This window comes from Amblyomma maculatum, chromosome 2 (assembly GCF_055883805.1).
Source record: "Amblyomma maculatum isolate TAMU_Amacu chromosome 2, ASM5588380v1, whole genome shotgun sequence".
Lineage (NCBI taxonomy): Eukaryota > Metazoa > Arthropoda > Arachnida > Ixodida > Ixodidae > Amblyomma > Amblyomma maculatum.
Window position 1 is genome coordinate 9,785,795 of NC_139345.1, and position 20,352 is coordinate 9,806,146.

Sequence of the window (20,352 nt, forward strand, 5' to 3'; positions counted from 1 at the left end):
TGTTTTTCTTTTCTTTTTCGCGAAAAACAGGGTATTTCTGAGCTTTTTCTGACGTGTAATCTTGATTACCGTTGTTTTGTTGTTGTTGCTTTACATACACTGTAGAACACTACGAGAGGTACGGGGTTCATTAATAATATAAACAGCGCGAACACGAAGACAAAGGACAAGATACACGAAAGCCACAGTACATGCGCTGTACTGTGGCTTTCGTGTATCTTGTCCTTTGTCTTCGTGTTCGCGCTGTTTATATTAATAAGGAATAAGTACCCCCTCGCCCAACAAAGTATCTTGGAGAGGTACGGGGATCGACACCCAGCACCTCCACTGCATTTAGAAGAACAGTTTTGTGTCGACGTCGAGGTCACCGGGAGCAGCGGGTGATGTAGTCTGGACCAGAGAGGCTCTCGACCTACGCGACTCCAATGCCAAAGGCTGCGTCTTCTTCGTCAGCGTCTAGCGAGGAGTCCGTCTCCTCCTTAACAACGCTTTTTAAACAAAGGAAAGATAACCCAGATAAGCATAATATAACACTGTGCTGACTTATGGCGCGGTTGGCTTTTTTGAATTGGCGTCACCTCATTCGAACTCCAACACCTCTTATTTCTTTTTTTTTTTTTGTGGTTGGAGAATTTAATGAGCAATATTGCACTGGGCCTTTATTGCGGTGACTCATGTGAAAATTAAGATGTTGCGTTACCCACCTACTTTTTTTTTCTTAAATCTACAACGAAATGTCGCTAAGGGCGCTCGTGCCAGGTGCGACAAAACAGGCTCGTCGGTATTTTCACCCGAGTTCACCACGTCTGAAAAAAAAAAAAAAATCAAAGGAACATGTCTGAAATCAGGAAACCACGACAGATTGCTTCATGCATTCTGCATACCGGATGGGCTTTGAGGGGAGATTGGGAAGAGGAGGGGGGGGGGGGGGGATTTTTGTCTTTTTTTATTCTCAAATAATAGATATGTTACGGCAGTCTTGCTGTAGTCGGGCCTACGGTCAGAATTTTGCGATATGAATGAATACCAAGTTAATTAATTATATATATATATATATATATATATATATATATATATATATATATATATATATATATATATATATATATATATATATATATATATATATATATATATATATATATAATTTGCAAACCATGCGGCATCATTTTGTTGACAACAGAGCGAGACATTACTCATATGGTAACATATTGGATGCGGGTCTTCTCGCATTTTCCAAGTTGAGGTCTATTCTCACCAGTCACTGCAAAATATAATTGCTCGCCTGCTGTCATTCAGTAGTCAAAATAGCGTCATTCATTTGACTCTCTTGTAAGTCCAAAATATGTTTTTTTTTTATTGGGTCTGCTTTGCATTCATGCTTAAGCGAGGCTTCTTGAAGAAACCTTTGATAACTAGAAAGCATGGTTATGGGATCTGCTTGTCGTCGCTGCACTTTGTTTCTTATGGTTTCAATATATCCCCACCACCAAGAAGTTTCAGGCCGAAGAAGGACATCACTGAACCTTGAATATTTTCCTCAATACATCGTGCGCCGTGTTCTCGACAGCACAACTACAAAATAATATACATTTAAAATTGCGTATGACTGGCTACATGGTATTTCAGATATTGAAAAAAAAAATAAAATGAAAGGAAGCTTAAGCTTCTTCGCCTTAAGAGTAGAGACAACAGCGCCTTCAACGCCTTTTCATTCCGCGAATTTGGCATTGAGAGAGTGGCACAGTTTTTGGCAAGGTAATAACCGTCTTTAGTTCGTTTGGCTCTCGAGGAAAGTAAGGGGCAACATATATTTCACTCCTCGTTGGGCTTGTACGATTACAAAAAACGGCGTACAATTGAATGTGCATATGGCGTCGATTCGAATCCCTGTCGAAAACCAGCTTGCGATATTAATAGGAGATGGACGCAAATGATAAGCGAATCGGTATGACGTCGCTCTTCATGCTACACAAGCAGCAATTGCGTCATAATTTTGATTCGCAATTACGTGCGTGTTTTTTCCAACACGTTTTTCTCAATTCTGGATGACGTTGACGTCAACGGCGACGCCTCTTCGACGCAACAAGCTGTATACGCTATCCCGAAAAACGTTGTATATGCCCTACTTTCATGACGCAGTTGGGAGCACCGACTGTGCTGGCTTCATGTTTTGTACAATAAAATACGCATGTACTCGTAGTAAGGCGGCTGTGGGACGGGAAATGAATGTTTCGTTGCTGTTTTTTGGCGGATTCATCGGCCATTATACTACCACATCAACCCACGGATACCTGTAGGTCCATGCTCTTTCTTTGGAAAGTTTTTTTCTGCAGAGCAGCTGTGAACGCTCAAGCGCCCTGTTAAATTCACAACAGTCTGATGACATCCGCTGGATCGCTCATCTCGAGGTCATCCTCGTCATGGCTAACGATGCGGCCTTGACTGTAGTTGCGAACTCGAGGCCTCTGACCTCACTATGCGTGAATCGGATGCGCTCGTGTAACCCATGGCGAAAAAGACACCCGGATGGTTGGCATGCGACTCCGCGGCGGGTCACATTGGCGACGGCTCCGGAGGTGGCGGAGCCGTTCGCAGAGTGTGGGAGAAAGAGAGAGTGAAAGGGGGGTCTGAGCCCGAGGCCGCGATTCGGGACTTGACCCGCATGAGCCGCTATTTTGAGCCCTTCCTGGCGAGAGCCGGGAGACCTGCGCAGCCTCGTGACGTCACGGAGGCAAGGAATGAGCGCGAAGGCTCGCTCTCGCCCGCTCCATCCTCGAAACCAGACACCCGAGTCGCATCCGTCGCCCGGTAGACTCCCAGTCGGCCCGTGGGGCCACTTAGAAGACGATAGTCGCGAGCCTTGGGTTGTCGCGTGTCGAGCAAGTGCATAATCGCTCAGTCCATACTGTAGACAGATTTGCAACTAAAGCCCGTTTTTTACCTGTGATCTTGTGATTCGCACCCTGTGATTGGCCGCTCCTGGCAGCTCTGTGCAAAGGCGAGCTGTACGCTCCTGGAGGGGTTGTGACCAGATTCCCATCCCCGCTTCGTCTGTTTGCTTCGCAACAACGAACTTCGCTCTGCACGGGGATAATACTCCGCGTGGACACCTATTTATGCGGGCCTCGGCGATGGACGCATCGCTCGACGCTTCGCCGGCAGCTTTACCATAGGTGAGCACCAGACCCTGTAACGGCGGACTTGTGTCTTCGTGGCTGGGAACCGCAGCTTATGGAAGAAACTTACTGACTGAACAGATGGCCGTTAACACTGACAGAAACAACACATTTTAGCAAGGGCTAGCGTAGAAACCCTTAGCTCCTCCCGTATTGGTCCTTCGAGAAGAACGGGCGAGCTTTCATGAACTTGCTTGCTTTAGTAGGAGTCGAACTGTGGTCAAGCTTAGAGTTAGTTGCCATCGTTCTTTCGGTGCTCGAGATCAATATCATAAGTACAATGATGGGCGTTAAAGCAATAGAGAAATGAAAGCAGGTAAAGGCAGTAAAATATAAGAAAAAAGAACAGTCAGAGTTTTCGAGTAAACGCTGAAATCACAAGTTTTGAAGAGCATACGGGTAAAAAGAATCAATTACCCGTTGGTACTATGCTCCCCTCTGTAGTTCTACAAGTGCACTATTTTGTGATATAGTTGCGTAGGCTTGTCAGAAGCAGTATGCGTGATAGCTCCCGATAATATTTACAACATATAGCGAGCAATTTCATGCCACAATGTTGTTGAATAATTCATTTCGAGTCTAGGCCACCAAACAGTTCGAGCCAAATTCATTAAGAGTAACGTGGTTCTAACAGCTTTAAGTGCAAGTTGTGTGATAGTAATCGTGCTGCCAAGTTCTTCGCTCGAACGTGGCAACAAAAGCGAATGTACCGCCGTCCGATTGTTTTACATACATGCGTATATTCTGTGATTCTGAACTATACAGAGGAGCTAAACGGCGAAACGTCCAAGCATAAACAAGGTCTCACCAAATCCTTGCGTAATCTTGACCATCTGGCATATTCTATCCGCACTAAAGCGAAGTAGAACACAAAAGGTGGCCATCACGCGTGCCAGTTAAATATTTGGGCGGCTGTAAAACTTTCGTTACAAGGAACATGCTTGTAAGGTTTTTTCGAAAAGGCGTTGTAGGGGTGCATATGTAGGGTTGCGGCAGTACGAGCTTTCGGGGGGCTGAAGACAGGTTTGATGTTATGTTTAGACGGTCAGAACGACCTACCATGCACAAGAGCATGGCGAGAAGCTTTTGTGGGATACTTGCTAAGTTGTGATTTTTAGCATTGCATTTGGCGGTTAGTGTCTGCTAAAACCTCCAAATGAACCTTGGTCCGGAAACACAAAGTGACAGCCATTTTCAGGGGTTCATGCAAGTTTTTAAGATTCTGCAGAAGCTTTTCAGGCTTAATGTACAGGACGTGCGAGTACCGAGAAACTGCTAGAAATTAGCCACAAGAGTACAACGCAAAAACACATGCGACGATTCGAAGATGATCTAGTTGAGTCGTGTAGCCGGAGTCGGTGCATAGTCGATGGAAGAGGTACAAGGGTCTGCCTCTTTCCTTTGTAGTAGATGCCCTGTATCACAAGGGTCATGAAGGGGCGTCGGAAACGACTGTAAAAGAAAAAAACAGAAAAGAAGGCGTACGTGTGTGCGCGCAAGGGGGGGGGGGGGGGGGGCTGCTGAAGGCTGCTTTGCAATTTTCTCGTCTTAATCTCACTGACGTAAGTTGATAGATTGGAAAAACGCGAACTCCACCTAACATCTTGCAAGACACCAGCTCTTTCATTATTAGAGACCGCTTTTCAAGCCAATAGCAGCACAGTCAATTATATCCCAACAATGCTTTCCTAGGGAACAGAAGCCCAATACGAACCTAGGGAAGAAAGCCTTTGCTCGTTTGCATTTGCCTCTCAAAATTGTTGTGGCATGTCAGCCATCTTAGCATTCTTTGGTCACAGGAAGGCTGCGCTCTTTGGAAACGGTGCTGTTCTTTAGGGCAATGTTTTGGACCACATGCAATTATACGCCACTACAAACCATGTACCTTTCGATCGTCGAGTGAGCTGCTTTTCAGAAATAAAGATATCGAATTGCTAGCAAGCTCAGCTATGACAAGACTTAGCTCATCTCTGCTGTGAACGCTCAGAAGTATTTTGCGTCCGCAATAAAAGGGAAACCTTAGCTTTCATTGTCGTTCCTGAAGTATACTAAGGTTATCGAAGGAAACTGGCTTGTCATGGTTCAGCAGTGTTCAACTACTACCGTAGTGCTAAAATGTATCGCTTTTCCTAATTAGTGTTGTATATATAGCTATAAATAAAAAAAAATCGTTTCGCTTGCTTGTGAGAAACTTGATACCGATCTTCATCGCCATGGCATTCGCTAAATGAATCTTAAAGCTTTGTCATTCATTCATTCCAGCTACTATTCATTTGTTTCGCGCAGAATTGGTTACGTTGCCCTAAGGAATAGAAAATGCCCTAAGGGATATGTTGTTATATTTGACAGACGAGTGCAGGACGCTTGTGACCGCATCATCGGAAAATTTCTGCAAAGAAAGAAACGCGCGATGCATAAAAGCACGATTTACCTACTGTCACTTACCTTGCTAGTGATGCGCTAGGCTTGTAGACGTACGCTATAGCCTGGTAGCGGTAACACAAAGGAAAACCTTAGTGATAAAAGAAGAGTACTATGTCTGTCATGCGAAGTTTCAGGGCCTGCTTAACTTGCAACAAAGTCTCAAGCTACCAGCACTTTTTTTACACGGTGTTGAAACTAGTCCTGCCTCTCAGCTAAGACTAGAGTTTTTTGCTAGTTTTCGTATGACAAAAAATGATTGCCGGGTTTACCAGGTTATTAAAACAGTGCCACTATACAAGAATGATGAAGTGCAATAAGAGGAATGCCGACAAACGTGGCTTTGTCAGAACATCCTGCCGCAACTCGTGACGCTGTGACACTGAGACACAGCGTTTTCTTATTTGGCCTGCGTACCGCATGCACACATAGCACAGCAGGTTGTCTCGTAGCTTTGCCGCGCTGCTTCTTTGGAAAGCCTTAGCAGTACTTCTTGATGTACGACTTGATAAATGCGTCAACATAAAAGACAAGCACAGGAGACGAGGTTTACGGTACGAGCGTTATACAGTAAACCTGGTGCCCTGTGTGTGCATTTGATATTTTCAGTACACCCTTTGGAAGACCGCATGTCTGCGTGTTATTTTGTTTACACTTTGACTTGTGGTATGCGACTATTACACTCTCACAAAATTTGTCGGCATTGTTACGGAAGCTACCTAGAGTTAGGGCCACCATATCCGAGGCCTTACTTGAACGCTGTATGAGTTCTGGCTTCATCGCAACCATGCCTTCATCGCACACTATAGCCCTAGCCTAGCCTTCGAAAGGGATCGGCCATGAACGCTCATTTCCAATGCATGAATTTCGTTGAGAGTTGGCCCTTAAGCTTCTAGCGACAACTGTAGTTTACAGTCATATGTTCCGATGATTGCTATTGTGTTCGCTCGCAGCATATCGTATACATTGTCATCAGAATGTTTCGTGTTTCACAAGAAGCCAATACTGGTAGACTGCATCGAAGTTCTATGAAAATTAAGGACAGCCCATAGGCAGGTGCCCAGTGCAACACTCGAAACTTATGCCATTGGATGCGCACCGCTCATGCACAGACGGATGTTTTGGTGCCATTGAATGTCTGGAAGTTGTTGTGTATCAGTTGTCAGTACTTCCCTTTGTTATCTCCTTGCCTCTGTGCTGTAGTTTCTGCGCTTTTGTTCTTTGCGATTTCCTGCCAACCAGCAATCAACCACGCTCTATTATGGTGTGGTGAACTGGCGGAATGGAGAACTCATATTCTCTGGAGCTGCCTTCAGTAGTAACGCATCTTTGTGGTATATGATATAGAAATGCGAACAGATATCAGAATAAGCATAACGTCTATGAGGCTGTTGTGACCAGTGATATATCAAGTGTTTTGCTGAATCCCTCCCATATCCACGGCTATGAAGTTCGTCGTGTTTTTGTTTTTCTCTCTTTTTTTTTTTACTGTTACGCCTTCAGGCGTGACGAAGCGCCTTAACCGAAAAGTAATTGGCGCAATTCTGAGTGACTGTAGTCGAGAACCATCCCTCCCCCCCCCCCCCCCCCCCCCCGTCTCGACAGGTGTGTGGTGTTAAGGAAGCGATGACGTCATGGCGGCGTCGGGAGCGCCAAAAGCGGTTTATTTGTGGCACTGAGCACAGATTCGTGCCAAACTCTATCGTAGTCCAGATCGGAATATTTATCTCAGAGCACCTCGGCTACATTTCTCGTGAAGACAGCTATTAACAGCGGTTATAAAAGAGCATTCCAGACACCATCTAGGGCAGGCTTACCAGGTGCTGCAGGGTTATTACATTTAGAAAAATAAGCAATTATACAAGCAGAAGGCAGCACAAGTGGGTATCCGAATTAACCATCTGGGCTCGCCTCACTCTGACATATCTGTGCGTCTGGTGGCTGCTGTCTGCGAGATGAGCCATTAAAATACTCGGCCGGGCACTGCGCCGTTCCTGTCCTGTCAACGTCGAAAAGCCAGCAGGCATTAGAGAACTGGTCTGTGCCGTGCTATTTTGCTTCTTTCCGAATCCACTAAAACGTCGACTCAGAGTAGAAAAAAACACAAAGTATGAAAACAAAAATAATAAGAGATGAAAGGGGAAAGGAGAGAGGGAGGAGAAAGACAAGAAGCCCGGCATTCTGTGGAGTGCGTCGCGCACCAGCTTGCCTCACTTCCGCCTAAAAAAAGAAGGCGCCCCACGAGAATGAGTGCGGCAGCCGGTCGGCCAAGCACGCGCTCTGGTCCCGTGCGATGGAAGCCACCTTTGAAATAGACTGAATGACGCACCTTGTGCAGCTAGGCTCGGGGTACTTCGAGAGTCGCAGGTACGGAGGCGAGAAGCCGATGGGGAAGAGAAAGCACAGTTTGCTTCACCATTTCTGCGCATATGTTCGCTTCGATCGATATAGGCGGGCGACACTGGCGAGCCAGGGATTTCATCTGATGCGTGTCATTCATAGTCATGAGCAAAGCGAGGAACGAAGAGTGCTAACGACGTGTTGCGCAGGAATAAAACCAAAACACGTCCAGAGGATAGATTAAAATACTGGTTCGTGTGAGTGACAACCAGAAAAAGGAATAGGATGACAGAAAAGGTGCTCTCCTTGTCAGCATGCCTTCACTGATTTAAAAATATTAGGTATGATTTTGTTTGCCGGGCCAATTTTCACCACCCAATCTCGCCGTTTACGACTGTACACCTCCCTGTCGAGGCACGCGCTGTGCTGATACAGCTTGCTTTTATTTTAGACTGCTCCTTATAGGTTTTCCAGATTTCGTGTCGTTTCCCCGCTGATGCAGCCACACTGCCCCTCTGCAGCGCCTTTTTTGTAGGCTTCTTATAGGCTTAGCTCGAAGTTTGTTTAAAGCTGTAATATTATAAAATACCCATCGACCCAGCTACCAGGCCATTCCCTGCGAAACACCCTCTCGGTTCGTTAGGTCCTCGTTCAGTAAGAGAATGCTGCAGTCATTAGACTGACGACCCTCAAGCTTTGATCGTTCCTCTTTAAGATAAAAATAAGGCCGGTTGCTCTTTCGCGGTGCAGTTACAGAATCGAGAGCAATTGCTTTTTTATTCTATACTACTAAGGGAAGACAAAATACAGCCTCAGAACAATATAGTCTGCACCCACATTCTTTTTCAACGACAGTAAAAAACAGTTTTACTATTATATATCGATTCTAGAAGTCATGTTCACGATCGGTGCCAAATCAATGCCATATAACTTTTCTACTTAGTTTGCCGTACTCGATCTTGATTTCGTTTTCGCTTACTTTCTGCGCCAGTGTGCTCCAGTGGTATTAAATCCGCTTACCAAGGCCAATATTGGAAGACCGATATAGAACAATATTTCTCCTGTCAACAGGTACAAAACTTGAAAGGAAGCCAGAAACGCGTATGGGTTGTTTGCCAGTTTTAGAGGTTGCAGTAGCCGTATGAGTCAGAACTTTTCGATCATATCAGTTGAGAAATTCAACTTCTGGTATGCATTTTTCGCGTGCTTGTGAATTGTGACACCATCTGGAAGCGGCCAGTAAAAGCCATCTGCTATCACCGTTAGTGCCGTCTGAAATTGCTTCGTTTCTTTTTATTTTTATTTATAAATTATCTCTAAGGCTGTTCGATTTGAGAATTTTCACTACTGTTCATCATCAACTTATTTCATCTTCCAGATGAATGTGCATCTATCAAAAATATAAAAAATTGGACCCCAGTTTACTTTCATTACCACGGCCGTCTACACTATCCGTAAACACTCGAATTTTGACCAATCAGGGCCATCGGTTTTTCATACATGGGGCCTATGCGAAATTTTTCAACTGGCAATATTTCAGATGCTTTAACAAGCTTTAAACGCTTTAATTTTCCTTCCTTGCAACTATATATGTAGTCAACTTTTCTTCCATGATTTCATAATTTCATAATAATGTGGTTTATAATGTTCGGCGCAGAAATAAAAACCGTCCATAAAAGTCAACAGGCTGTCCATTTGAGGGACAGCATCATATGGTTTGGATTTGAAAAAAAAAAAAAAAACGATTGCCGCTTTCTAAGTATGTTTGTTAGGAACAAATGATTGTAGCAGTCAGTCTGTGACTACGCGTTTCTATCCCACTGCATCGCCAATTGCAACTGCCTAAGCAATGGTGTGTCTTCTCTTTCCAGATGCTGACGTCACTGCGTCGCCTTGGCTGCAGTAGCCAATATGACCTCAGGTTCCACTCAAGCTAGAGCAACGAACGACAAGGCTTGAACCGAAACCTTTAAATACCGATTCGATCAGCGTGAAACACCGTTGACATCATGTCTTCAGCGTGGAGTCAGCTCGACCAGCTACTCACGTGCGCCATCTGTCTAGACCGGTACCGGAACCCGAAGCTGCTACCATGTCAGCACTCGTTCTGCGCCGACCCTTGCCTCGAAGGGCTACAGGACTACGCGCGGCGGCAAATCAAGTGTCCCGAGTGCCGAGCCGAGCACCGGATCCCGTACAATGGCGTCCAAACGTTTCCCACCAATGTGACGCTGATGAGATTCCTCGAGTTGCACCGCGACATCACGGGCGAGGAACCGGAGCCGCTCCCATCCTCCATGGAGCGCTGCCACGTGTGCAGCGAGAAGAGCTACGTGACCCGCTGCTCCCACTGCGAGAAGAAGGTCTGCGAGACTTGCAAAGAGGCGCACCTGGATATCATGCGAAGAGAGATCAGCCGCATCTGCAACCAGGTCCGCAGGTGTCTCAACCGGCTGAACGATCACCTCTCGCAGAACAGCAAGAACCAGGACAAGCTATCTCATAATTGTGCTCTCGTGAAAGAGGAGTTGGATGACCTCATCAACCGCTACGTCAAAGATTTGCAGCTCGTGCATAGCAAATTGAAGAACGAGATAGACGTGTACCTGCAGCAGGAACTCAAGCAGCTCTCGGCGCTTTCTGAGGACGTGGAAACGGAAGTGAACAACATCACGTCCAACTGTGATGTCGTGGAGAAGTACGTCAACGAAGATACGGAGTGGACTGACTCGGAGCTCGTAGAATACAAAGAGATCTTCTCGAAGACTCTTGAGTTTCTTCGGAACTTCGATCCGGACACGTCCGATTTTACCAGAAGGGTTAAGCTCCAGATTCATACCGATCCCGATGCGCTGCATCGCACATTGGCTAACCTTGGAGAGCTTAAGTTCAATAACCCAGTCACACATTCTTCTTCGAATCTTAATATTCCACAGCTAAACCTCGGGTCTCCCGCAAGCGGCACGGCTAACGCGCTTATGCGCAGTCAGAGTGACCATCGCCTCGCAGTGCAGTTCCAGAAAAAGCAAGATGCTACGCGATCTATGCTGGACATTGGACAGCGCTATGGCGGCCATCTCAGTGACTCCGACCGAGATGGAAGCTTCGAAGGTCCTTCTATGTACACTAGAAACCGCGGTAGGGACACTAGCGAAAATTCTATTCTTCGTAGGTACGGACCGGATCGTGGTAGGGATAGCGAGAATGCCGATAGCAGACTTTCAAATCGCTACGGAGGACGGTTTGAGGACCGCTCCTGGCGTGAAGAAGGAACAGGGGGACACCATGCTTTCAGATCTCGTTATGCTCGTGAGCTCATGGACGATGATTCCGAGGGGCTTAGCAGTCTCACTCGGAACGTACGATTTGAAGAACCGCCACCGCCGCGGGAGAAGGTGTTTGACACCGAAGATGCGACTCGGGGCCCACTCAGTGGCGTCGTGAAACTCAGCGACTCGGCAAAATTTATGGAACGCCTTCACGAAAATCAGATCAAGCAGAAACAGAAGCAAGCCGAGAAAGAAAGGCTTGAGAACGAGCCACCCCCTCCGGCGGCTCCTGTGCCACCACCAAGGAGGCCACCGTCTCGACAACTTAGCGAAGACGAGGTCGAAAAACAGAAGAAGGCTGCCAATCAGGCCGCAGCATCCACGTCTTCGTCCGCCACGTCCCCTCCGCCACCCCTGGACTCGAGACCGTCTCAGGTTCGGCGACTCGCCTCCAAGGACGAGGTCTCTTCGCGGGCCACTCCACCGGACTCTCCGCGGACGCCGTCCACGCCCCGCCAAGGTTCCATCGAGAGTACGCCGGCACAGTCCAGGAGGAGCTCTACAGCTTCCGAAGACACGACGACCGCAACCTCGGCCAGCGACTCCTTGCGGTCACGACAGCGGCGTACCATCGAGGAGGAGCCGCAGCGGCGGGAACTGTCCTCGGCGCCCAAGCCTTCGACACCTGCCAGGTTAGTGTCTTCCCCGTCTCGGGGCCTGAACTCTGCAACCGCGGAGCAGGGTGAGGCTGAGGAGGAAGTGCTACCAGTATCGCGTCCCCTTTCGCGCCACTGCCCGTACCGGCGTTCGTGCACGGACTACATGGCGCGGAGGCGTGAGAAATCGCCACCTGCCGTGGTGACTCGTCGCTGCTTCGACGACCTGAGCTGGACTCCTCGCGCTAATCGCAGCGATGATCCGGCACTCTCGCGGTGGACGAACCTGCATAGGCCGGAGTACTACCGCTACAGGACGACTCGATTTGGCTCGAGCGCCGGCCTGGAAGATCGAAGCCCAAGCTGGCGCTCGGCGCTCGTGGCCGACACAAGTAGGCCTGCCTGCGCTTCTCAGTTGGCATGAGCGAGCAGCCTCGGCAGATGCTAACCCGAGATGTGTCGGGCCGCGGCCTCAGGGAGAGTGAAACCGAGTCCGCCACCGCGACAGCCGCCGCCGCCTCCGTCGCCGCTGAAAGGTCGCGCAGCTCGCTAAGCCGTAGATACGGATCGTATTTCACGTTATGAGTTGGTAGGTGAAGAGATAGTGAGGACTTATGATTTTGGTTCAGGGTCCTGCAGTTAACATCATAAAGATGAAGGGCTCGTCCTGGGTGCTGTAAATTGAAAGTCACGTGAGGAACTCTGGTAATGCGCGTACATATTCCTGCTCATTTTCTGCCTTCGGCATTTAGGTATGAACGGAAATAATCAAAATCTTGCGCGCCACTTGCTATAAACGTGGTTTATAGCTATCAACTATCAGCGATTGCTGTTGAAATTCGTATTAGGGAAGTGACATTTTGAATTATTGTACAACCGCATTTATTGCAATATTTAAGCTGTATGAATACAGAGAAGCGGTATAAGATTCCAAGTGCCAACTAAAATTTTGAACTTCATGGAACGCACATGCAAATTTCGCTTCCAGGGGAACCTATGTTGTGCTCTATTGTGTCTAAGTAGTCATGCGTGCTCATGTTTTCTGACCGAGAAAATTATGAGAAGATCTGGTTGTTTCATTATTTGTCGCTGAGTGATAACCTAATTATTAATACGTAGAATACGTTTTATGCTCGGGCGGGGGTGAGGAGGGGACAATGGGGTATTGACAGCTGAACCTTCTGCTGACTGCTGTGAGACATTCTTCCTTTCTTCTCTTTCCACGAATACGGTAGACAATACGCGGAACATGACGTGGGAATCCTTATGAGACAAAAAGTTGTGGAAGTTGCTCAAATTTAATATGTGTTGCCTGTTTCGTTAAAGAAGAATGGGTGATAAAAAACAGCGTGAAAACAACGACGTGATAGTACAACTATGTGTTGTTACGTGCTTGTTTTCGCGCTGTTTTTTATCACCCATTGCTTGCCTGATTGTTTGGGCAACTTCATTGCTTGCCTGATTGTTTGAGCAACTACAACACGTGTAACGATGACCCGTGATATAACTTACTTCTTTAACGAGTGAATTTTGGCGGGCTAGTCGGTTCGTGAAGAATGGTGATAAAAAACAGCGCGAAAACAACGACGTGATAGCACAACTATGTGTTGTTACGTCCTTGTTTTCGGGCTGTTTTTTATCGCCATTCTTCACGAACCGACTAGCCCGCCAAAATTCACTCGTTAAAGAAGTAAGTTATATCACGGGTCATCGTTACACGTGTTGTAGTTGTCCAAACAATCAGGCAAGCAATGAAGTTTGCTTCTCGGACATCCGGAACCACTAAAAATCTATAAGTGGTGTATAGTGAAGGCAAGGTTTCCCTTCATTGCGAACTAATTTAACGCTACAATATGCAAACAAGTGCATATCAGGGGAGTTGTAATCTTGGTTATTTGTTACAGAGTCCTGAAAAACCAGTAAAAAAGATGTAGGATAGTTACCGTGATATTCCTCGTGTTTTCCGTGCCCTTTGTCTTTTGTTATTTATTTCAAGGTTAGAAAAAAACCTCATTATATTGTATAGTTTTGGAAAAGACAGCAAAATTTCTCGTGGCGTTTTTTTTTTTTTTTTTTCTCATGGTAGCCTCAACAATAAGGAGTTATTGTATCTCGAACAACATTGTGCCTATAACAGATTACGGCACCAAACTGTAACCTGATGATTGGCGTAGCGCAATTTAACAAGCTTGCTCTCGAACGGCGTTAGGCTGGAAGTTGCTCTTAGAACTAAAACGACAGGAATAATTTCTAAATGACTAAGCACAGAAGAAGAAAAAATGCAAAGCTTGGAAAACAATGGTCTCGTGCGGTCATGATATACCGCTTTGTTTTAGGACGTTGATATAATTTTGGCTTTCACCAGACATCCTACGGGAATAGAAAACACACGAAGCGTAAAGACGGGAGCTGACAGGAAGCAGAGAAAGCGCGGGCCTGTCGGTATGCTTTATCTGTAGACTTTTCCTCCCTGAAGTTTCTCCCGGGCATATACCTCACTGATTGTCTCCTCTGTATGTGCTCTTTCAAACTAAGCAGAACGTTATCATTAACTGTAGCAAAGTTAGCCGTTTTTTCCGCCTGGTAATTTTCTTCTTCTACTCGAAATGTCCTTGCGAAGGGATCATTGGCTGGCCCTCAAAACGCCGAATATTGACTTTTGTTTAACCGCCTTTTCGAATGTTTTAAAAATTTCAAGTTTTAACGTCGTTTCACTTTTAAATCCTCAGAATTGAGGAAGCCGTACACTGAGCTTTCGGTGTCGACTTTATGTCCGGAAATTTCGGTCAGTTCCCCCTCCCCCCCCCCCCCCCTTCCATGAAACGAAACTATGTCAGCGTCCTGACGTCCTTTAGAGCAGTCGGTCCGCGACAAGTTGGCTTGAACCATGGATCCGGTGTTATTCTTTATACCTTCAGCATATCCAAATGATGATTAGTACCATCTTTGCTAAAAACGTAAGCGAGCAACAGTGGTTTTCTTTTAGCTATGTGGTGAAGCGTTAATGGCGCCTCTTTTGGGCTCTTAATCTCAGTAAGGTAAGGATAACCATTGTATTCACGTTTGGATACATTTTAGCGCTGCACTGTACGGCTGAGAAGCGACCCTCATCGTTTGGTTACTTTTGGAAGAAATGGAACCAGGTCAGGGAATAAGAGTTCGCTAAGTCTTTCTTTTTAACTTTCGAGGCACTTACTTGTTACTGGTATGTTACTGGTAACAAGTCAGCTAACAAGTCTTTCTTAGTAAAAGTTTTTTTATGATGGGCAGACCTCAAGTCAAAACTCAGGAGACTGCCCCAGGCATTCTCTTTCAGTTAACTTATTAAAGAATATCATCGCCGGCAACTATATATGTAAATATATGCCATGATGCTATTAATACGGCTGCCATGAAATTATCGCAGGCAGAGTTTTTTTAGCTCGTTTTCTTGCAAACACTGCGTATTTCGAAGAAGAGCGCTGATGTCACAACACTTTGCCCGTTACGATCGGCGGTAGCGCAAGCATCACGGTACGAACCAGCGACTTTTTTTTTTACGACGCACTGATCCCCATCGGGCATAAAACGTATTCTACGTGAGATCGAATGCCGATAGTAGCTTCTTTTGACGTTTTTGGAGATATCGCGCAGTTGAGTCACCATTCAAATAACTGCGATTTGGTAAGCGCCTCGTTCTGCTTGTGCCGCAGCGGCAACTCGGCGACGGGCCTTCTCTTCGTCCTGCCATCGCTGTCGGCGGAGACGAAGAGAATGTAAGACACACCCAACCATCCACGGAGCCCGCAACGTTCAAGACTGTCTGCGAAGCCAGTAGAAGCAACCAGCACAGGAATATTGCTCAAGAGAATTCAGTAATAAAGGCGAACATAGTTATTTTTTAGACAAAGTCGTACGGCACATGTTCCTGACTCCACCACATGGTTTGCACAAAGCACCAAAACACATGTGTCGTCCGTGAGCCCCCTCCCAATCCACAAATACATTAGATCCGACCTGTCCTAGAGCGCGATGCCGTCGTCGCCGTGTACCGCGGTGGCCGGCTGCGCTCGGCGCTTACTGGAAGAGCTGTAGGCAAGCCCACGCTTGCGCTTATTCTATCACTACGCAACATCGCCGATTTGGGACGCAAAACTGTGCGATCTACACGCTTCTATGGTGAGAGATATTGCATCTGATAGCTGGACACGTTTCAAGAAAACGCCCTGCGAAGAAGACGCCGACGGAATGTCTTTGGTGGTCTTTCCGTTTTTTTAGATGGAAGGTAAACTTCGGGCTCCACGGCGACACTGGAAGTCTTCGTCAACTGGTGCTACAGTATTCTTTTAGGGATGCGAGAAGCGCCTCCCGCAGAAAGGTTAGAGGCCCTTCGTGGAAGACCTTTTGGCTTCTTTTCTTGTCCAGTAACTCGCCACACGAGTAACTAATCTGCCTAGCATAATAACCACCCCATCACAAAAACGAGTGTGCCGTGCGAACCCCTGTGTACCGAGGCTATTGCAGGAGTATTTGTCTCGTCCACTAGGCGACGATTGCTTTTCTGCTTCCTGTGCCAAAATTCCGCTGATAAATTAATTGATCCTAGGAGCGGCAGCTGTTGACGTACCGGTGTGGACAATTTCTGCAAAAGACCCCCTTTCTTCAAAAACACATTTTCATGATCGTACCTACCTAAAAAAAAAAAAAAAGAGAGGAGACATCGGAACTTACCACCCAGCTGTACAGCACCAAATGAGATATACCCCGTGATCTAATTGTATTTCGCTTCACCCTGTACAAGGCTACATTTAAGGTCCTACACCCCCTGAATATTCGCATAAAACCTTATTGTGCAGATTACCACTTTGCGCTTCTCGAATCTTCCTTTCTGCTGTCTGTAAATGTTTTATTATTTTTTAGACTACTATCTCTTGCAATCCCTGAAATGTAATGTTTTAATTGAAAGATGCACAGTAGGACAAGTTTCCTCGAGCTTATTATGTAGTAAAACAACTCTGCGGTTGTATTTTATAACCGTCCTTGAGATATGCCTGCTTGTAACATTCATTGGTAAAGATTTTCTTTGACTGCAGAGGCGACAACTAAAAAGCAACGTTGTCGAAGCATTAGGTGACTTCGGCAGTGCAGTTCGGACTCATCAATCCAGTCAACCATTATTGGAAAAGATGCTAACGAAGTGCTCCCGTTCGGCTGTATTTCATAACGATTGCTTTCTATAACTTCAATTCTTTATTTCTGTAGCTCGTCGTTCGGTGGGTCGAAGTGCCTTGAATGCGTTATTCCTAAACTGCGACCGCGTAGTTCGATTCAGCCCCTGTACTTCAATAACGTTACCAGATAAAACAAACATGAGCTGAAATAGAAACTGAAAACATCATTTACCTGCTTTGCTTAATCTCTGCATCAGCATTACCCTAAAGGTGCCAATTTCGCAAAGCTATTTTAACGGCCACATATTTGAAGCTGATTCATGACTAATAGGTGTTTGTCATCGTACTGGTCAGTTACTATAGCCAGTTAAGCGATATCAAAGCGGGTGTTAGGATTACCCTTACATCCGCTACCATCACAATCTCGGCAGTCATCGTACACACAACCTGTCCTCCGGTTTCGAGAAACCAAGAAATCTCTCAGTACGTTTTATATTACCCAGTGATAGCTAATCTTATAGGAGGTCAAGATGAAAGCGTCAAGAGGCATTAGAAAGCGGCTGTCGTGTCGGTTTCGGCGCTTAGTGTGCGAGTGACGTCAGGCGAATGACACCACTAACGCGGCTGTTTCACTCTCCCGCGGCCCCTGGCGCGCATGCGCATGACTGGCATGTCTCCACGCGCTCCCAGCCCCAAGCTTTGGAAAGACAGCGGACACACAGCCAAGAGCGACTCGCCCGTCCTTCGCGCCATGTATATTGCCCTCACTACACGAGACTAATAAACTATTTGCAAACCCAGAGAGTGTGAGCAATTAATCAGCATGGCATGATCTGCACAATTAGTAGTTCACAGCTTACGCATAATGAATGTAGAATGTTGCACCTTCGCTTCAAGCCACATGTGAAAATTAGGCGAATAAAGTGATGTTCCATATGAACTTTCACGATACACATAAGAGTCTGTAACTGTGCTAATAACGTCTTTCGTGCAGGCGGTCTTCGCGGAGCGATCGCATATATGTGAGAACAAGTTAGTCAATAAGAGGTAACGTCAAATGGTTTGATTTAAGTCTCAATTCTATATTTATATTCAGTCAAATGACAGTAACCAGCGTGCAAGTAGTTTAAAAAGTATAATACTAGTAATCGCCTACTCAGCTCGAAGGTGCAACTTCTCTGCATGCACACCATGAGAGGCTGAGCTGCTTGTTCTTAATTACATGTTCTGTTCAATTGACACATAGTTCAAGCACGATTATGCTTTCCTTTCGCAGGTCCACACGCGCGCCGCTGGCCAAGGCCGTGTCTCTAGACCACGAAGATCGCCGCCGACCGACGGATGACAAGAAGAAGGACGAAATGACCAGGGCGGGCTCGCTGGGCGGATCGTCTCCTGCCGCCCACCAGTCGTCGTTCTTCAGCCGTCTGAGGCCGCAGCAGGCGCAGATAGGCGAAGAGGAGGACACTGAGTCCGAGGCGTCCACCGAGGAAGAGGAGACCTCAGACGAGGAAGAGGACGAAGAGGAAGACGAAGAAGACGAGGAGGAGGAAGAAACGGTCCAACCCGAGAGACCCAAGACGCCCACGCGCAAGACCTCCGCGACGCAGGCGCCCAAGAAGGAAGAAGATATGACATCCTCCGTGTCGGCGCTGCTTAACAGGAGCGCACAGGCACGGCGGGGAAGCCAGGACGTGCGCTCCTCGACGCCCACGTCGGGCCGGCACTCCCAATACGCCAGGGACAAGGAGGAAGAGACCGCAGGCAGCCGCTACCGATCCTGGAGGGACACGCCTTCGTCATCAGTGGACGACCCCACCGCAGTGTCCTCTCGGTACGGTACCTCCTTCCTTGCTAGCCGGAGGCGCACCGTCGAGGAGGAGCCGCGGGACGAGAGCAGTGGAAGTCGGCTGCTAAGCCGAAGCAGGAGTTCAGCGCTCATGGACCAGCCTGACCCACGGACGGAGCGGCGCAAGAGCCAGCAGGAGAACGCCGCAGCAATAGCAAGGTCAACTGCAACGTCCAGCCCGACGTCTTCATCGGCGGCAGCACTGCGTAGGAGCCGCTTGACGCGGAGCAAGAGCTCCAACGAGATGCTGCCTGGAGAAGGCGACAGCGGTGACGAGAGTGCCCTGCCATCTCCGTCGTACAGGAGCCGTTACAGCCAGCCGGAAAGCATACCCTCCAGCAGCAGCGCCCTGTCCCGTTCCAAAAGCAGCCACGTGGTCAAGGATACCTCTCCGGATGCTGGCGACTACGGAAATCCTACCACGTGTCCCGGCGGCTCTTCCAGCTGGGCTCAATACCTACGCAACAAGTACGGCTCTCGAGGAGGCAGTGGACCTTCTTCAGGGGGTTACGGGCCCAAGAGTGTGTCCAGGTCCCGGAGTTCACACGCGGTCTACAACCGGAGCGGCAGCGACGACAACAGCTCCGAGGACGAGGACGTTCCAGCCAGGGGCCGTGGTCCGGACAGCAGCGCGTCGCGCCATGATGGACAGTACGGAGGCTATGGCTTCCCGCGCAGCATGTATCTTCAAAAGCGCCGTATGCAGCTCAAGATTGGCACGCGCGGAACTGAACCCGGCTGTTTCACGTGGCCAAGGGGTGTCGCTGTCGGACCAGACAACTCGATCGTGGTTGCCGACAGCAGCAACCATCGTGTCCAGGTGAGCAGGCCATCCTGAACTATGCACTATCTTTTTAACTTCGTGTTTAGCTTTGTCACCATGGAGTATAGTAGCATAAACCGCACCACCGTTTCGGCACCACAAGGACAACGTTTGGCGCCATCTGTTTCAAGTGCTTTGCAGCATTGATTGCGCAATAATAAATCACGCGTTGTATTTCCTTTCGCCAGTAAGGATATCCCATAAACAATACAATGTCGTTGTCACAAGAACGATTTTGTGCCTTCTTTTCCGTCTTATTCGGATTATTCACTGCGTCTACTGGCAGATTCCAGTGCAGTGGCGTCATTAACAATGGAAAGCTGAAGTAACAAACATAAAAGAGAGTTGAAGGAGAACGTAGTTCATGCTATCCTAAATACTTTCTTGTAAGAATGCAGATATTTTTATTATATCTTGTAAAAATGAGAAAAAAAACGACATAAACAGTAAAAGCGATTGACATATCCTATAGGACATTTTAGGTCTTCCGTAATTGGGCTTATGTTTTGTAGAATATCTGGTGGCTAACGTTGAACGAGGGTTTCCTTGTAAACTGCCAGTACTTCGAACGGTCTACGGACAATGTTTAGTGGAAACAGTGTTTTGTTTGCGATGTATTGGATTGTTTGGATTGTTTATTACAGAACATTTGAGTCAGCTTGCCT

The 20,352-nt window shown here is 47.2% G+C and overlaps 1 protein-coding gene across 2 annotated transcripts in view; it reads left to right on the forward strand.

The window, feature by feature from the left end:
* Positions 1-20,352, forward strand: part of tn (tripartite motif containing protein thin) — a 124,571-nt gene that overhangs the window by 91,309 nt on the left and 12,910 nt on the right. The window contains exons 1-3 of one of the 2 annotated variants that reach the window (XM_084593187.1): positions 2,815-3,176; positions 9,812-11,901; positions 18,292-19,684. In XM_084593187.1, coding sequence (XP_084449313.1) covers positions 9,950-11,901; positions 18,292-19,684 — 3,345 coding nt within the window. In that variant the 5' untranslated portion in view covers positions 2,815-3,176; positions 9,812-9,949. Of the gene's footprint in view, positions 1-2,814; positions 3,177-9,811; positions 11,902-18,291; positions 19,685-20,352 lie in introns of those variants that run through there. The other variant, XM_084593186.1, reaches the window with a different exon arrangement.